The sequence below is a fragment of the Anabrus simplex genome, chromosome 2 (genome assembly GCF_040414725.1).
Source record: "Anabrus simplex isolate iqAnaSimp1 chromosome 2, ASM4041472v1, whole genome shotgun sequence".
NCBI classification, from domain to species: Eukaryota; Metazoa; Arthropoda; class Insecta; order Orthoptera; family Tettigoniidae; genus Anabrus; species Anabrus simplex.
Genome location: NC_090266.1, coordinates 933384916 through 933403556, shown reverse-complemented (window position 1 = coordinate 933403556; position 18641 = coordinate 933384916). Strand labels below are relative to the sequence as shown.

The following is an 18641-nucleotide window of genomic DNA, read 5'->3' as shown; positions in this document are numbered from 1 at the left end:
TCTACTACTGTGCAGGATAGGGTGCTTTTTGGAATACCATCAGGATCAAAATATGGATTTTCAAAATTAGGGTGAGAACACATTTATATGTACTAATCATTTAGGAACGAAATGCAAAATAAATTACATTTATATCTTTATTTGTTTGACTTCTAGTTATTTTCTATGCTGCTGTGCCTATTGGGATTTAAAGGACTCTGCCAGAAAACACAATAATTACGGCCGGGCTTCCACCTTTAAATGGGGAACGGCAAAGAGTTAAATAACCTGCGTTCTCAACAGCTGTGGCAAATGAAGGTATAAATATGTCTCCTCACACCCCATAACCAAGGAGATCTGTCAAATGCCAACACTTTCTCTTAGTGCTTTCAGTTTGATTTCTTTATCCATGGAAAGCCAAAGTTTTTTGATTTTTACAGGGTAGTTATTTCATCATGCTTAAAGGCAACATTAAAAACCAAACTAAATACATTTGCTATAGAATTTGGTGATGAGTGTCCCACTGACAAATCAATCCTATTCTGCACTATGTAAAATGTCAGTGACCTATGCAAAAAGAGTGCCATATTTTGCAATATGTAGAAAACATCAAACATAAATCTGCTCTCTGAGGAAGAATTAAATCAAAATTTAAAATTATCTATAGTACCGCACTTGTTTTTAATGCCCATTTTGACAATTTCAGCGCCAATGATACTGCATATTTTCAAGATCTTGTGGTCATTGTGTTGAATAAAATAGAGTAGGAGTCCACCTTTTAAATATTTTTCAATACTCACAGAGTATGAGGGACATCCACAGCTGTAAGAAGATTGCACACAAGTTAAAAAAATCTAAGATAAATAATAAAGATAGCTTAAAAACAACATATGAGAAGCACTTATTGAAGGAACACTATAGTTCAAAATGCATCCGATGCTAGATGGGGGATCCAAATAAGCTGAATTGTACAGTTCCAAAAAGAAAAACATAACACTTGATATTAAGAAAGCAGTGCAGCATTGGTAAACACATGAAAACAGAATGTCATTAAATCTTGCATATTTCAAATTAAGTGAAATCTGGTTAAGATATCACAAGAATAAAATGTTCCTTTAACATGTTGACGTTGCATAACTTTTAAGCTTCCTGAAGCCAGGGGAACTCCTCTCTAATTTAAGGCAGTAATGATTCTCATAAGACGTTGAAACAAATTGAGCAGATCAGTGAAGAACTTGACAATTAAGAGAAGTCGTAATCTTCATGAAGGAGTCTAAAAAAGGAAAAAAGAGAAATCAGAATAAATTTACGAAAAGGAAAACTGGGAAGCAAAAAAATTTGTAGTGTCTTTTTGCCTGCCTATTTTGTGATTTTTGAGTGCCCAAAATCCAACTTTACTCATTACTTAAGTTCTTGCCATGAAAATTAAGTCTCCTGGAACAGGAATGCTTGAAGTTCCAGGCTGTTAATACTGACAAAAAAGGTTGGAAGACATTGTTACAGAATGTAGTTCAATGGAGCATGTTATTTGAAAAAAATGTCTATTCATCAAAAACGTCACTTCTTTGAGATTGTGAACATTCAAGAACAGTATTTTGCCTACTTTCATGTGTAAGTTCATGCTATCTCATGTAGGGCTAATCCGTTCTTCAAATCTATTATTGTTATTCAGGTACTCTTTGTCCTTGGGAAACCTGCAGCCGATATGGGAAGATTGTACAATAATAAGAAAAACACAGAAAATTTTCAAGAGTTTCACTTACAACTTCCATGGTAGATGTGGTTATATCATCATCTTCCCCATCTACACTAGAATCCTCTTCATCTTGACCTTCCTCTTCCACATCTTCCTCCTCTTCATCCCCTTCATCGTCATCATCTTCACTGTTGTACACACAAAATTAGCCATAAGAATGAAAAACATATGACAAATTAAGTACAAGAGTAAAGGTTTCACAATTCACTGTTATTCATGAATCCAATAACAATGCTGCTGCTGTTTGTATTAGCGGCTGGGGATACCTTCAGTCAAACAGAAAAATAAATAGTTGTCAGGATCTTTATAACCTGGAATTCCCCCTCTGATAGTAAACCAAAGCCTACATATCATACTCACTAGTATAAAGAGAGTCAGTGCGATGGTGGCCATCAATAAACAATGCCAACAGAATGGGTAGGCTAGAGGATCGAATGTTTTAGAACATAGACAACCTATGGACTGCCAAATCAGCGATACAAAGGGCACTAGGAAAGTTTTGCAATGTGAGTGAATGCATTAGACTTTTCCAAAATAATTTCCACCACACACTACGCACTTCTCCATACGTCGAAACCAGTCACTGAACCAACTCTCCCATTTTTCTTTGGTTACATTTTCACACTTTTGATCCCATGCTGCCAGAAGCTCCTCATAGGATGTAAAACGCCACCCTCTGAGCGTCATCTTCACTTTTGGGGAAGAGTGCTGAGTCACATGGGGCAAGATCAGGACTGTATGGAGGGTGATCAAGCACAGTCAACCCTGATCTGGCAAGAAAATCCATTGTTATATTAGCACGACATGCTGGAGCATTAATTATGGAGCATTGTCATGATGCAAGAGCCAAGTGTTGAGCCGTGACCTTGGATGGAGCTGCTTGAGAGCCTGGGTGACCTGAGGCAGACAAGTACCACTTTGCAGCAACTGTCCTTTGTGTTTCTAGCACAACCCGAGTCTGGATGCCCCGTTTAGTGAAGAATACTGCAATCATCCTTTTCTTCACTGACCTTGACTTTCGCACAGTTACAGGAGTACCCTCATCTTCAAACCTTGTTCCATGATTTTGTTGGGACATTGTAATAACAAAGCCAAGTTTTGTCACCTGCTATTAACGACGTTATGCGAAGTCCCATTTTGAAACTGTTTTAGCATTCACTCGATGTGCCCTTTGTTCCTCTGAAAGTGAATGGGGCACCCAACGGGAACAAACCTTTCTAACAAGAAGGTCATGTAGAATTGAATGAATAGCTGGTGCAGGGATGTGGAGGGTCTCTTCTACCTGCCAATATGCCAACCGCCTCTCTTGCTGAAACATTTTGCTCACAGCTTCAATGTTTTCCTCAGTCACTGATTCAGACGTTCGCCCAGAACGAGGAACGTCTTCAACCCCAAAATTTCCCCTCTGGAACTCTTCGTACCAGTGGAAAATTGTTGTCCGATGTGGACAGTCTTTCTCCAGCATAGTAGTCATTTCCGCCAGGCACTGGTCAACAGTTAATCCACGAGCAAAACTGTAGCGGATAATTGCGGTATATTCACCTTTAATCCCACTGCTTGGTAACAACTGGTGTGAAGGTCGCGCGTTACTGTCTTCTAGACCAGTTTTCACCCCTCTTTTTATCCCTCACCATAACAGGGGTGTCCAGTCAACTGTTTTTGCATAATGCAAAACTTTCCTAGTGCCTTTTGTAAATTTGTCAGGTTAATTTGAGAGAGAGATTGATTTTCATTTAGTTGCCACAAGACACAGTATACTACAATTCAATCACCATTGACAATTTGTTGTGAAAACATTTTGATTTATATTTGGCAAAACATGGTAAATTATTTTCCCAACTTATATAAAATGATCAACCCCAGACCATGAAATTTTCTAGGTGCACACAACATATTGCCAGTAGCTCTGACGGTCAATTTAATAATTTCCTTTACAGATCATGCCCTTGACGCTACCTTTTCAAACCAAACTCGGCTTCAAGAGTACGCAACACTGCAACACGTTCGGTTCACACGCGCTAAATGCTGCCAAGGTAGCAGCTAACTGTGGGCCTCCATCATAGCAGAAACATGTTTCTGGACCAGATTCCAGGCTAGTTAAGGTTATGATAACAGAAGTCTGTTTAGTACAAGAGCCTGGATTACAAGATATTAGAATCATTCCATATTGACAGTTTTTACTTTGCAAAGGAAAAAATAAAAAGTATCCTCCTAATTCAATACAAAACATAATTCCGTCATTAGATGGAGCAATAAAATTCAAACATGTTTTAACTCATTTGAGCCATCTTCAGTGAAATAAGGGCTAAAAACATAATAGAGAAACAAATGAAAAGCAAAGGAGACATGACAGAAATAAAAACATACTATACAATATTTACATCACTAGAAAGAGCAATAATAACTCACTCAGACAAATTTAGTGAAAAAAAGGTTAAAATAAAACAAGTCCAAAAAATGTGCTAGCCTAAGAAGAAAAGATAACAAATGGCATAGACAGAAACGAACAATAAGTGCTTGTAGTGAGGTTGCGGACCTCTTAGTCCAAAAACATTAGCCAACATGATTTTGCAGTAAAATAGAAAATATGTAATTCTTATGGAAATCGCTGCCCTGATTCCGAAAATGATGCTATTTTTTTTCCAATCACGTCTAGTTTTGACGCAATTTGGTGTTTTAGTATCTGCATGAATTCGTAAGATGTAGAGAGATGTTCTTGCGCAACTTCTTTTTAGAATACAATTATGTGATTTGATTTGTTATTGTTTGCATTTTATTATAGGTTTATTGCTGTCTAAATGTTCATTTTGTAGTTGGGGGTTTCCTGGCAAATTCATAACAAACTCCCCCAGATACGCAATAGACCGCAAGGTATGTAGGATTGAAGATAAGACAGTTGAGTGCTTGTCTTTCATCTTAGACCACTTGAATAAACAGACGTGTTAAAAGCCCCACCCCTTATGCAATGTTTATGATGGACTGATAAAGCAGTTTCCTTTGAAAGATAACAGTGTTGCTTGAGACAGCCTCCAAGAAGTACCGGTACGTTTTTAGTGCGTCCTTTAAAGTTCACATTCATTTTATTGTAGGCCTATCGTGTGCGTGAGATTTAATGTAAATTAATTTCAAATTGATCACTAATAAGTGAAGTTCTAGTGATTTAACACCATCATGGCTAGTGTTTCAGGGGTGCACAGAAGACAGTGTAAACAAAGTCCTCAAAAGTTTTGTTACATTTAATCATAATTTTAATGTTGTTTGTTTTACGTCCCACTAACTACTTTTTAAGGTCTTCAGAGACGCCGAGGTGCCGGAATTTAGTCCCGCAGGAGTTCTTTTACGTGCCAGTAAATCTACCGACACGGGGCTGTCGTATTTGAGCACCTTCAAATACCATCGGACTGAGCCAGGATCGAACCTGCCAAGTTGGGGTTAGAAGGCCAGTGCCTTAACCGTCTGAGCCACTCAGCCCGGCATTTTGTTACATATGTGGAGTTTGTGTGTTCGATTCCAAGGTGCGTCAAATAGACTTGTTTGTAAGAAAACTTCATTTTTCTTACTTCAAATTGAAAGTTGGGGATCAAGACAAATCTTTCGCACCTCATATTGCATGCAATACCTGTGTCGAGGGACTACGTTACTGGTATGAGGGCAAACAAAACTCAATGCCGTTTGCTATACCCATGCAATGGCAAGAGCAAACGAACCTCATGACGGCTGTTATTTTTGTATGGCCCATGTTTTCAGTAAAAACAAAATTAAATATCCGAATCGCAAGTCAGCTCTTCGACCAGTTCCTCATGGACCCGACTTACCTGTATCTACTCCACCTACTCACTTGAGTGAGGAAAGTAGCAGTTCATTGCATTCTGACGATGAAGAAATAGATTTCCAGCCACATCAATATGACACACCTTCAGACAAATTGACGCAAATTCACGAGGGCATATAAGTCTCTGGTAAGACCCCAACTAGAGTATGGTTCCAGTGTATGGGACTCTCACCAGGAATACTTGATTCAAGAACTGGAAAAAATCCAAAGAAAAGCAGCTCTATTTGTTCTGGGTGATTTCCAACAAAAGAGTAGCATTACAAAAATGTTGCAAAGTTTGGGCTGGGAAGACTTGGGAGAAAGGAGACGAGCTGCTCAATTAAGTAGTATGTTCCGAGCTGTCAGTGGAGAGATGGCGTGGGAGGACATTAGTAGACAAATAAGTTTGAGTGGTGTCTTTAAAAGTAGGAAAGATCACAATATGAAGATAAAGTTGGAATTCAAGAGGACAAATTGGGGCAAATATTTGTTTATAGGAAGGGGAGTTAGGGATTGGAATCACCAAGGGAAATGTTCAATAATTTTCCAATTTCTTTGCGATCATTTAAGAAAAGGCTAGGAAAACAACAGATAGGGAATCTGCCACCTGGGCGACTGCCCTATACGCAGATCAGCAGTGAATGATTGATCACTGGATTGTTGCTGGGACAACAAAAAGGGTATACAAAATTTCCCTGTTTCCTATGCAAATGGGATAGCAGGGCACGGGATAAACATTGGGATACAGTGAATTGGCCAAAAGAAACAACTACAACCAGGATCCAAAAATGTCTTGAATATAAGTCTTAATGAACATGAAAAAATTCTACTTCCACCTTTGCACACGAAATTAGGATTGATGAAACAGTATGTCAAGGCATTAGATAAAAGTAGCCTATGCTTCCAATATTTATCAACTAAATTTCCCTCATTATCAGATGCAAAAATCAAAGAAGGCGTATTTGATGGACCACAGATTCGTAAACTGATGAACAATAAAAATTTCACAGACACAATTACCAAAATTGAGAAAGAGGCAGGAAAAGCATTCAAAAATGTACTGACGAAATTCCTTGGCAACATTAAGGACCCTCAATAAAAAGAAACTGCAAGGAAAATGTTGGTAAAGTTTAAGGAACTCTGTTGTAATATGAACCTTAAGCTTCATTCCTTAGCTTCGCATGTTAACTAAATTCTTTATTCTTAAACTAACCGTCTGTACAGAAATATTCTTCTCAAAATTTCTTAACAAAGCTTCGTAACTTACACTAGTAGAGGACTTTTCCCAGGGTGCGAAATCGGAAAAAAGTGGTGGGAGGGGGGAGAAGGATCATAGGACTTAAATACTAGTGTTTATTTCAAGCAGTACCCGGCCGGGGAAGGGTAAACTGTATAATTCCCTTGTAAGTAAATTACCATCTCCCCCTGAAAAATATAAATTTAAAATATTTTTGTTTGAATTCTGTTGTTATAATAAGAATGATATTCAATGTAAAATTATTTCCAGGTTTCAGATGGACTTGCCAGAGTTAAACATGAAAAATAGGCTGCATATGCGGAGTTGCCACCGCTACGTTGTTTTATTGCTCAAGCTGTGGCAGTCATCCTATTATTTCTATCTTATGTGTACCGGTATTGTTTTTATGAAAATATTCACAGTAAAACACTGATTTCAGTAATATATGTTATATTTTCCTCATTTTAAAACGAAGAATCCCCCATGGGCAACTTTAGTGGTGGTGGTGGTGACTTTTGTGATAAAATCATCGGAGGTGAAAACCCTCTCTTCCATTGGTCTGGAAAGGTTAGGTTCGGCTAGTGAAAACACCATTGGTCTGGATTGGGCTAGATAAAGTTCCCACCTTCGCTGATCTCTTAAAATGGCATGTAGTTTTGCGGCAAGTGAAAAGCAATTTAGTTCCGAAAACTTTCACTTGTAGCTCCTTAGCACAGGATGTACATGCAAATGAAGCCCTTAAGCCGTGGCTTATTAAAAATTCATTCAATTTTTGTTGATCAGTGCACAAAACACTTATTTACAAATATTATAATAATATTTGAGATATACAAAACACTTATGTCGAAAATAGTGGAATCTCATCCAGCACACACCATGTCTATTTCAATATGCCACTCTTTCATTCTTTCACCGAATATGGTAACCCTGTGGCAACAATTCATGCGAACTCTATTCGAGAGAATATGATCATTGCCTTCATCAAAGCTCATTACTAGGGCCCGGATTTAAAAAAAATGCATATGTGCATATGCAAATGCATATTTTGAACGTTAGTGCATATACAGACATTTTTCTCGTATATGTGATTGATTATCTAATGAACTCTGTATGTTATACATCACTTGGCAACATAAGAAGCCTTCCCTGATCAAGGAAAAAAGCTTTCAGTGTCGCAATACAAGCAGGTAGAAGGATAATGACTCTTTTCACAATAGCTATTTCCTTCTCCTTACAGTGGCCTCATATTCCAAATATGAGGAATTTGAAAAAACAGTAAAGAGTTTATTTGAAACTTTGAAGAGCCACAGGTATTCAAATTGATGGTGTGCTCTTAATGGAACAGGCGCATAAAGCGACGAACATTCTTGGCAATTCTTGCCTAATACAATAACAACTTGTGAATTGTCTAATGGCTAAAACAAAACATGTACTAGCTGATGATGGCCGTTAAAGAGCCGAAACCGGTACTAGCTTAATCTATTAAAATAAATTGTGTATTGAATGGTGGAAAAACACATTTCTTATCTATACTTTGAATCTGTTAATACGGAAAATGAAATTTATGAAATTTATAAATAATAAAATGAAAAGTTCAGCGCATCCAATGGCTCAAGTGACTGATTTAGGACAAGGTATAATATAACCTGCAAGGCAGTTTGTGGGGAATCACATGCAGTCAGTGGCGAAGCTGAGGAAGAGTGAATCAGTGGGAGATTGCAGGAGCTGACCAACAAATACAAATCCAGGAATATTTTTAACCTACATGAAGCTTGTCCAGTTTTCAGTGTGTTGCCAGTAAGACTTCGGCAGGGATAAATGTCTGTCATGGTAGGAAACACAGCAAAATGAGGCTTGCAGTAATGTTGGGAGTCAATGCTGATGGCTCTGACAAGCTCCACCCGTTTGCGATAGGGAAATCTAAAAAGCCTCATTGCTTCAAGTATGTGAAATCATTACTGCCTATGAAGCCAAATATAAAGTTTGGATGATGTCAGATCTTTTTTCTACAGCAGTTTACTAATCTGGATTCAAAAAAGGGTGCGCAATATAGGAAAATCCTCCCTGTCATCGACTGTTGTTGGATGTTATTCTGAGGAATATGGAGTTAAGAGTTTCTGCTGGGTAACTGCACAAGCAAGCTGCAGCCAACAGAATTAGGGGCTATACACTCCTTTAAGTCACTTCATAGAAAGAGCCCAGTGGAGCAAATTTTATTCCTTATGCATGCTGGAAAGGATCTATCATCATTTGTACCATCTCAAATTGTTCCTTGAAAGCAGGTTTCTTCAAGAATCATCCCCACTCTCAGCCACCAGTGGAAGCAGCCCGATTCCCAATATATGGAGAATTTTGCAGTCAAACTCCACTAATGAAGACGTTCTTCAGGCGGATATTGCTGTGATAACTGCATAGGAAAGAAGTGTGGAGCAGTTAGTTGCAGAACAAACAGCAGATTGGTCTCCCACCAGTGACAATGAAGAAGAGAAGCACAGAGAAGCGACGATGGTGATGATTGCTGTTTAAAGGGGCCGAACATCTAGGTCTTTGGCCCCTAATAGTACGAGGTAGATATAAAATGTTATACAGTTGAACCTCTCTCCTCGGACACCGTTGGTTCCGTGGTAAAATGTCCGTTACAACTGGTGTCCGCTGAAATAAGGTTGTAAAAATTAACGGCAAAGAACATACACCTTAAATATAAATCATTTCTAATTAAATATTTGCCTGGGAGATATTACAAGTGATTTTACAGTGTTTACGAACATTACAGCTTCAGGAAGTAATAATTCAGCTGTGTCTGTGTAAATGTAGCACATTTTTTGTTATTGCCATATTCCTGAGATGACAGATAATTTATGTAATTTCACCTAAGCAATGTTATGTAGTTGAAGATGTTCCTAAGGAATGAAACATGTTCTACAAGTAATTTATTTGCTTAAAGCAAATATATAGTATCAAACAGGGGGAAATTTACTTTTATTGATTTAATGTAAATAAGATTTGATACAGGAAAAGAAGCTGATTCTTGCAATGCCTAAGAATTCCAGGTAGTTGAAAGAGATGTCCTCAAATGAGGACATGGTAAGCGAAAGGGTTCAAATTAGATGTTGTGAAACTTCACATTCTCAATGCCAGGTGTGTCACAAAAATGGTGTATTCTCTGAACGATGAGTGATATTACAGTCATCCAGGAATCTTACAATGCAATGGAAAAAAAAAAAATCATTGATGACTGCTTACTGGTGGGTGTTTTTAATTCATTTCTTGGTGTTGCTAGCTGCATATTTGTCTGCTTTCTCTAGTTTATAATGATAATTAACACCCAATAAATTGCTTCAGATTGTTCATAAGCAATTCCTACACATTTGCTCTCCCTAATTTATAATGATAATTAACACCAAATAGATTGTTTCAGATTGTTCATAAGCAATTCCTATCTGCACTTAGCATTGCAGAATGATATGGTTTTGCTATTCAATAATATTATAGATAAGACCAAATTTCTGAGTTTCATGCAATTAATAATCAGCTGATGCCAGATTCTGGCAATGCTTCTACACTGTTGTATGTTTGTACCTGGTTTCACATACCATAAGCTACTTTTATGGTTTTAGGAGATGCCGCGGTCTTTTACAAGCCAGTAAATCTACCGATGAGACTTGAGAACTATACACCTCAAAATACAACTGGAATAAGCTAGGATCGAATCTGCCAACTTAGGTTTGGAAGGCCAGTGTTCTACCATCTGAGCCATGCAGCCTGGCCGTTCTACTTGAGATCCCATATCTGAATTCATCAAGACATGGAGTCAACAAAGCCCTGGATCACTTCCTGCAGAAATATGGCCCATACCTATTGTACTGCTTAGGGGAGCCTTGACTCTGCCAGCCTTGCATGTTCAGCTTTAGATTAGTCTGTGCTGGATAACGGCACACAAACATGTTATTTATACAAAGCTCCATCAGCCCACAAGGTGAGTAGACATTAAATACATACTCCCATACCACTGTATTATGTTTCTTTTGTTTTCCACATAATTTTTTTATCTTCTTCATTTTAGGCCCATTTATACAAAAAATTACGTGGACCTCTGCTACATCTGCCACAGTTACGAAGATTATTACCTAATCAGCATTTCATTTCTGTACTGACTATATACTAGACAACAGCAATATTCGAAGGGCATACTATATTGTTTACATTTTATTTTTTCTACCCAAATGAAGTACATTACACATCAGTTGTTACGTCCACCTTCTCAACATAATCTTCTTGTGACTGTATGCACTTCTGCCATCGACGTGTCAGTCTCTCCAGACCTTCCTGATACCATTCTGTACCCATGCCTTGACACCTGAGTCCAGCTCTGCAAAATCCGCAAAACAGCGACCACGCAGAGGTTTCTTCATGTCCCTGGACAGGTGATAATCACTTGGTGCCAAGCCAGGAGAGTACGGTGGGTGTGGCAGCACCACATCAATTGTTGTTTCGTTTGTGGCTCATGGTAATGGAGCCATGTCTCATCACCAGTCACAAGCCTAGCCATGAAGTCTGCTGGATCTTGGTCATGGTGTTGCAAAAGTTCTCCGCACACGTCCACACGCCTCTGCTTTTCGCCTGCAGACAAGAGTCTAGGCACCCACGTTGATAATACCTTCCCCAACTGTAAGTGGCCATGCACGATCTGCTGCAGGGTGTTTTGGCAAATTCCCATGGCTGCCTCCATTTCTGTAAATGTGATGCATTTGTTTCCTTGGATGACCTGTTTGACTCTAGCAATGTTGGCTGGTGTTGACACTGTCACATTCCTTCCAGAACTGGTTCCTTTGTCCACCAAAGTGCGCCCTGTTTTCTAACCTTCCACCCAGTTGTAAACTGTTTTCAATTACGGCGCATGTTCTCCACAGACTGCCACCAAGCGCTGATGAATTTCTGCAGTGGTAACACCTTCTTTCCACAGGAACCAAGGCGTATAGCGCTGTCCCTGACAGTTGCTTTCCATGTTGTCTGCTCCTACGTTGACAGTGTTGTTATGAAATGGCTATGACGAGTGCATTCGTTGGCCCCTGTGCTGCTACCAAAGGGTGGAACAAGACACTAGTTACACGTCACCACCTTCAAAAGCGAAATGTGAACCATACTCGGACGTACAAAAAATAAAGTACGCCCCTTATATATATAAAGTTTATTACTTATGAAACAAAGAGTTCAGTGGATGGAGCCAATTTTTATTTACAAGATTTTACAATCAAAGTTTACTGCATTAGATTTTAATACATACTTTATGTTAAATTATTTCAAACAGACTTTACAGATTAATAATATGCACTCGTGTATGGCTCAAACAGCTGAAACATGTACCGTACATTCCAAAAAATACACTGTGTTAATTAAGTAATCTGTAAGACTGCATTATACAGTATTGAACAGGTTGAAATTTCATAATATAACTTGGATATCACAGTCAATACAGACCTTGAAATACAAATTTCATTTCTTGTAAGCTCAAGGACCTAGAGAGAGATCGCCAAGCTGTGATTTCATGGTGAGATTGCCTGGAGAAGTGTGGAGAGTGAGAGTGGACACTGTCCTGCTTAAACATCCAATTTGCGAAGTTCATCATTGCCACTGCATCGAGTACTGTACCCTAATGACGTACTATTGAACCGTCCTACTGCCCCCTGCTATCATCAATTCTGATCTGACACAGAGACCGCAACTCCCCAAATGATGATACTGTTGACAAGATTTTCCCCTTACAATAAGATCAGCTTAATCCCCATCTCCAATACATCACTTGAACAATCAATGCCAAGACTAAAGCACGATTCATGCTTAAAAAGTGACATACACTGGCCCAGAATGATCTTTGCTGAATCAGGCCAGCCTCGGACGTTGATGTTTATAGGTCAATAAAATACTTGCAGCAGGGACACAGGCCCATTTTCACACAAATTATCAACAATTGTTGGCAGTAAATGTGGGGAGCCACAGTTCATCAAATTTGCGCAGGTGTTGCTTAGGAGCTCTGTGGACCATCCAAAAGATGAGAGAATAATCTTACCTAGCAGTCAATCTCATTGGTACATGCAAGCACAGAAATGGTGTCCCGACGTAAACAATCAACACTGCCCCACTCCAGTACAGAAAAGAAGGTGAGGGAGTGAAGGGGGTAGTGTCGAAGGCCACTGCAGTACCGAAAAGGTGGGGAGGGAGTGACCGGGTAGTGCTGAAGGCACAGTGTGTGTATTGCTATACATCCACCACTGTGCCCCTTTCAATCGCAGCAGTCTTGTAGCGGGCTGTCTACCTGCAACAATGCGTTAAGCGTGGAGGTGGGGGTATACCATGCTTTGTTTATAGCGGGACACCATTTCTGTGCTCGCGTGTACCATGAGCATGTGTGCCTTCTTTAACTACTGCTGCTATACAGAATACTTTCATATGCCAACCCATTTCCTGCTTACAATTACTGTTGATCGCAACTACAAACTCACTGCATTACCTTTCAACAGCTTGATTTGATTTGTCTCTAAGTACAGTGGAACTTTCATTCTATGTTTTTAGGGCAGGCAACAAAAAAATAAATACAGTATGGGAAAATGGGAAATCCAGAAATGAATTAAAACCATCAACAATTTGGCTGGAAATCACAATGAAGTATGTATAATTAAAATCTTACAAAAAAACTCCTACATAAATTACACGAGTTAAAATCTTAAGATACTTTAAATTCAGTGTTACCAGGAAACTTTGGCACTGTCACATAAAAATTTCTTCCAGATCAGCAACTATGACCAAACAAGCTCATTGAAAAATATGCTATTAAATAACTTATCTGAGCTGTATTAATATCTAGTGTCCTATTTACTTTTAACATAAATGGTTATTTTACAGTCTAGATCACGGGTTCTCAAACGTTTTTCGTTCTCGGCACACTGTTTCGCTATGCTGTATGTAGCGGCACACCCCAATGTACAAGTAACTATGCCTGCTTTAGAGGAATTTCTAACGCTACAGAGCAGTCCTGAAAGAATTAGAACCCTCGCAGAGGGTACACAAATCACTGGAACGTTAGTAGAGAAATATGTCGATCACTCCCGAACCCTAGTGGAGTATATATAAACCAATCAACTCTCACCTGCAGTTAGTTCAGTACTTCAGTTGGAAATAGAGAGATGTTTAAATCCAATACACAACTTAGTGCAAGTGATTGTTGAATAAGTTGCAATGTTTGGTGTTATTATAAAACTGAATGAAATGTACAAATAGTGTGTTGTAATATTGAACCCTTTTAGGTAAGGTCATGGGTTCAATATGGAGAAGTTTTTAATTAAACAGCACTGAAGGACATCAGAGTGAAAACAGAACAAGTGAATCACCCAGATCCGCAGCAGAGCAGTTCATCGTCCGGTGCTGTGCGCAGGTATCAGGATTCTTATTTAAGCTTCGGATTTACTTTTACTGAATCTGGAAATCGTGAATTTCCTGAGTGTGTTGAATGTGGCAAAAAATTAAGCAATGAATGTATGGTTCCAAGCAAACTAAAGAGTCGCTTGAAAACGAAACACTCACTTGGAAAATAAAGATACAGATTATTTCAGTCGTTTACCCTCTTCTCAAATTAAAGAAGACAAGGCAATGAATAAAATAATTACAACTTCAGAAAAAGCACTAGTAGGTAGCTATAAAGTAGCAGTAGTAATTGCCAGGAATATGCAGTCACATTCAGCAGCAGGGACTTTGATTTTACTTGCTTGTAAAGAAATAGTTAAATCCATGTTAGGAGAGGCTGCCGAGAGGGAGATATCCAAAGTACCTTTGGTAAACAATGTTGATGCTGATGTCAGCTGATATTAAAAACAACTTGTGGAAAAATAACATGATGGTAAAATATTTGCAGTTCAACTGTACGATTCAGACCTCAAACATCAATTAATAAGCCACATACAATTTTTAAACGAAGAATTACTTACTGAACAGTTCCTATCCTGCAAAGAATTACTTCTGACGTCAGCAGGATCAGACATATATAATACGACAGCGACATTGGTAGAAAATGGACTGAGTTGAAACAATTGAATTTCAGTGTGCACTGATGGAGCCCCAGCAATGACTGGTGGAATGAGGTTTTACTTCAAGGATGAAGCAAGATTTTCCACACATTGGACGCACGCATTGTTTTTACATCGGGAAGCTTTTGTGTCAAAAACCATATTTTTATATGTAAGTAACGTAATGAGCTCAGTTGTTGAAATGGTAATTACATTAAAAGTAGAGGTGTAAAATATAGACTTTTCGAAGTCATGTGTCAGGAAGCAGCTGTTCATGAATCTCTGGTCCTTCACACCGAAATTCACTGGTTGTTCAAAGGAAGTGTATTTTCCAGATTTTATTACAAATATTTGCCACAGAAAACTTGAGTTTGCTGACCTCATTAGCGACGAAACTTGGTGTTCGAAAGTTGCATACCTAGCTGATATTTTTGGACATTTGAATAATATCAGTACCAGTATGCAGGGAAAGAAAGAGAATATTCTTGTATCATCTGACAAGCTGAATGGGTTCTTGAGAAGAATTCAACTGTGGAAGTTAAAAATTGAAAAAAGTGATCTTGAATGTTTCCTCTCACAGCCTGATACTGACATCTGTTCCAGTCTGATTTTAGAACATCTTTCTGTTTTGGAGAATAAATTGCTAGAATATTTTCCTTCCCTCTGCATGAACGAATACCACTGAGTTTGTGATCAGTTTTCCGTTACTGCTGAGGACACAACATTCACCATTAAAAGAGGCAAAATAATCAGCTGAACTTCAAGCCAATCGAAGTTTAAAGCTGAAATTTAGAGAAGAAACACTACTTCAGTTCTGCATTTCAGTGAAAAGAGATATACATTAATACAGTTTTCAACATATCTGTGCAAACAAGGATTATCGACATTGACCTGCATTAAAAATAAGAAACGCGAGCGGCTTCCTTCTGCAGACCAAGAATTACGGGTGTGCTTGTCTGAGATTCCTCCTCGCAATGAATAGTTGTGCAGAAGTAAACAAGCCCATATTTTCCACAAAACTGCAAAAATAGTGTAATATTGTTGATAAAGCATCTTATTTTTTGAGTTCTTACTGCATGTAGGCTTACGCCGTTCTGTAATATTGGCATACCTGCCAACTTTCGAAAAGAAATCCGGAAGATCCTTATGCGGAAAATTTATAATACGCGCATGCGTAACAGTCTTGAGACATAATGAAAAAGGGCGGCAAGGGGAGGGGGAGCGATTATAAACAATGCTAATACAAGTCAAATACAGTAGAACCTCGACTCATCGTTCCCGTATTCATCGTTTAATTTATTCGGTCCAAAAAATGTTCCATGTAAACCAATATTAAATTTCCACACATCTATCTTTTCTCGAACTATCATTTTACTGCATCGATCGTCGAAGCATTATTCGTCCTCTGTCACAATTTTCCTGTAATGATCGATCGTACACAAGAAAAATATACGCAACATTTCTTTGAATTTAGAGGGACTGCTCAATACTCTAAGCATATAACAGTGGCAACCTGTTGCGAGAATGTACGAGCGATTCGGAGTTGGTAGTCTTGAACAATGATCTTGTAGGCTGGAGTGCTGTGCGCAGGTTATCCACGCGCAACCTCACTACGAGCCTCGTAGTGCCAACGCTTTTCCTCGACCCACTAACCGACCCCTAGAAATATTCTTATTTACAAGAATTAAAACGTAGACAGTGTAAAACTCAAATTTGTCACCATTTTGTGTTGTTATAGGCTGGCTAGGGCTGCCAACATTGTTGAAAAAAGGAGAAAATGGCGCAGTGCACCAGATTCGTTGTAATTACTCACAGAGTGATAAATCGCGTCACCTTGTGGAATATATGGAATGCTAGAGACCTGTTGACCGCTTTATTGCCCTCTGCCCAATAATCTTGTTACAAGCCCAACCTAACCAAGCCAGACCAATAATCTTTTCTCATAGCCTAGTCTTGTAACTAGTTCCTAAGTCGGCAGCTTCGCTCAAGCCGCTGTAACATCATTCGAGATGCGCTGCATTGAATTTCTAACCTCTGTGACCGCCTGAGCTTGAGCTGCGGGAGCCACGCCGTGTTGGGTATCTAACCTATCGTTCACAAAGGATCTATGGAATCTTTTCCTGAATACAGGTTATCGCCGTAATATCCAAGTTTAGCTGAGACGGGCAACATGTACCCAGCGGCATTCAAAGAGTTCGGCAAACGATTGATCTCCCTGGCCACTCGCTTGCATAGCAGGGGGTGATTTATGACGGCAGGGGGCTTCAAAACGGAAGTTTGCATTCCCCTTCAGAAATCCTCACAGCTCTGTTGCCAATGCACCTCTTCTTAAATAGACGTCAGTCTTTTTTTCCAGCTCAGACAATTCACACTTGCTTTGTTCGCTGTTTGAAAGATTTGGATTATTTCTTTGCTTCGTTAATATTTGTGAAGTGTGTTGCTTTTCACTTCGCTTCATGCAGTAATGTGGAGACCGTGGGAATCACACCTAGAAATTATACAACCGGGGAAAATGACCAGTACCTCGCCCAGGCGGCCTCACCTGCTATGCTGAACAGGGACCTTGGTTGGGGATGGGAAGATTGGAAGGGATAGGCAAGGAAGAAGGAAGGAAGCGGCCGTGGCCCTAAGTTAGGTACCATCCCTGCATTTACCTGGAGGAGAAGAGGGAAAACATGGAAAACCACTTCCAGGATGGCTGAAGTGGGAATCGAACCCACCTCTACTCAGTTGACCTCCCGAGGCTGAGTCTACTCCGTTCCAGCCCTCGTACCACTTTTCAAATTTCGTGGCAGAGCTGGGAATCGAATGCGGGCCTCCGGGGATGGCAGCTAATCACACTAACCACTACACTATAGAGGCGGACAATTATTATTATTATTATTATTATTACTACTACTACTATCCCAGTCCCTAGTTTGTGATTTTACTTTTCCTTTGGGGCGAGTTGGCCGTGCGGTTAGTGGCGCGCAGCTGTGAGCTTGCATAGGGGAGATATTGGGTTCAAGCCCCACTGTCGGCAGCTCTGAAGATGGTTCTCCGTGGTTTCCCATTTTCACACCAGGCAAATGCTGGGGAAGTACCTTAATTAAGGCACTTCCTTCCCACTCCTAGGCCTTTCCTAGCCCATCGTTGCCATAACACCTATCTGTGATGGCGCGACATAAAACAAATTGTAAACAATTGCTATACTTTTCCTGTCTTTACTGAAAGCGAGACACTGATATCAGCAGCATAAAATTAATATTTTAATAGGCCTACTTTGGTATCAATTTAAGTTTAGTCTTTGCCAAGTTTATTTGCCAATTCCTTTTTCCTGTTTGTTCTTTCTTTCTTTCAACATCTGCGACCACCGCACGTGTTAACCACGAAACAAATTATTCTGCGATATCGGTTTGTGCTGTGGTTCATGTTCAAGTTTTTATATTTATATTTTGACTTTAGAATAAATTAAATGTTAATATGTTTAAATAATCGACACAAAATATGACAACCTTGCTTTTGACAGCGCTCACTTGCCTTTTAAACTACACGCGCCCCTTGTGTCCAGGGGAAAGAAACCGACTGACAACCCTCATTATCACTAGGGCGGGCAGACTGACAACCCTCATTATTACCAGGGTGGGCCAAGTTTTGAGATCAGAGGACACCGCGTGGGTATGCGTTGAGCATCAGGACTATATATATTTAATTTGCAATAAAAGAACTGAACTGAACTTAAAGGTTTTTCAATTATTACAAAATTTGTAAAGAAAAGTGAAACGAAACTGCGAAAAAGTCACGCTTTTTATTTTCATCTTA

General features: G+C 39.2%; 1 protein-coding gene across 1 annotated transcript in view; it reads right to left on the bottom strand.

Moving 5' to 3' along the window:
* The window catches only part of LOC136863196 (probable protein phosphatase CG10417), a 209977-nt gene that overhangs the window by 79391 nt on the left and 111945 nt on the right, over window positions 1-18641 (bottom strand). Inside the window, exon 4 of the mRNA XM_067139558.2 lies at window positions 1743-1863. Within this exon, the coding sequence (XP_066995659.2) occupies window positions 1743-1863 (121 nt within the window). The remainder of the gene's footprint in view (window positions 1-1742; window positions 1864-18641) is intronic.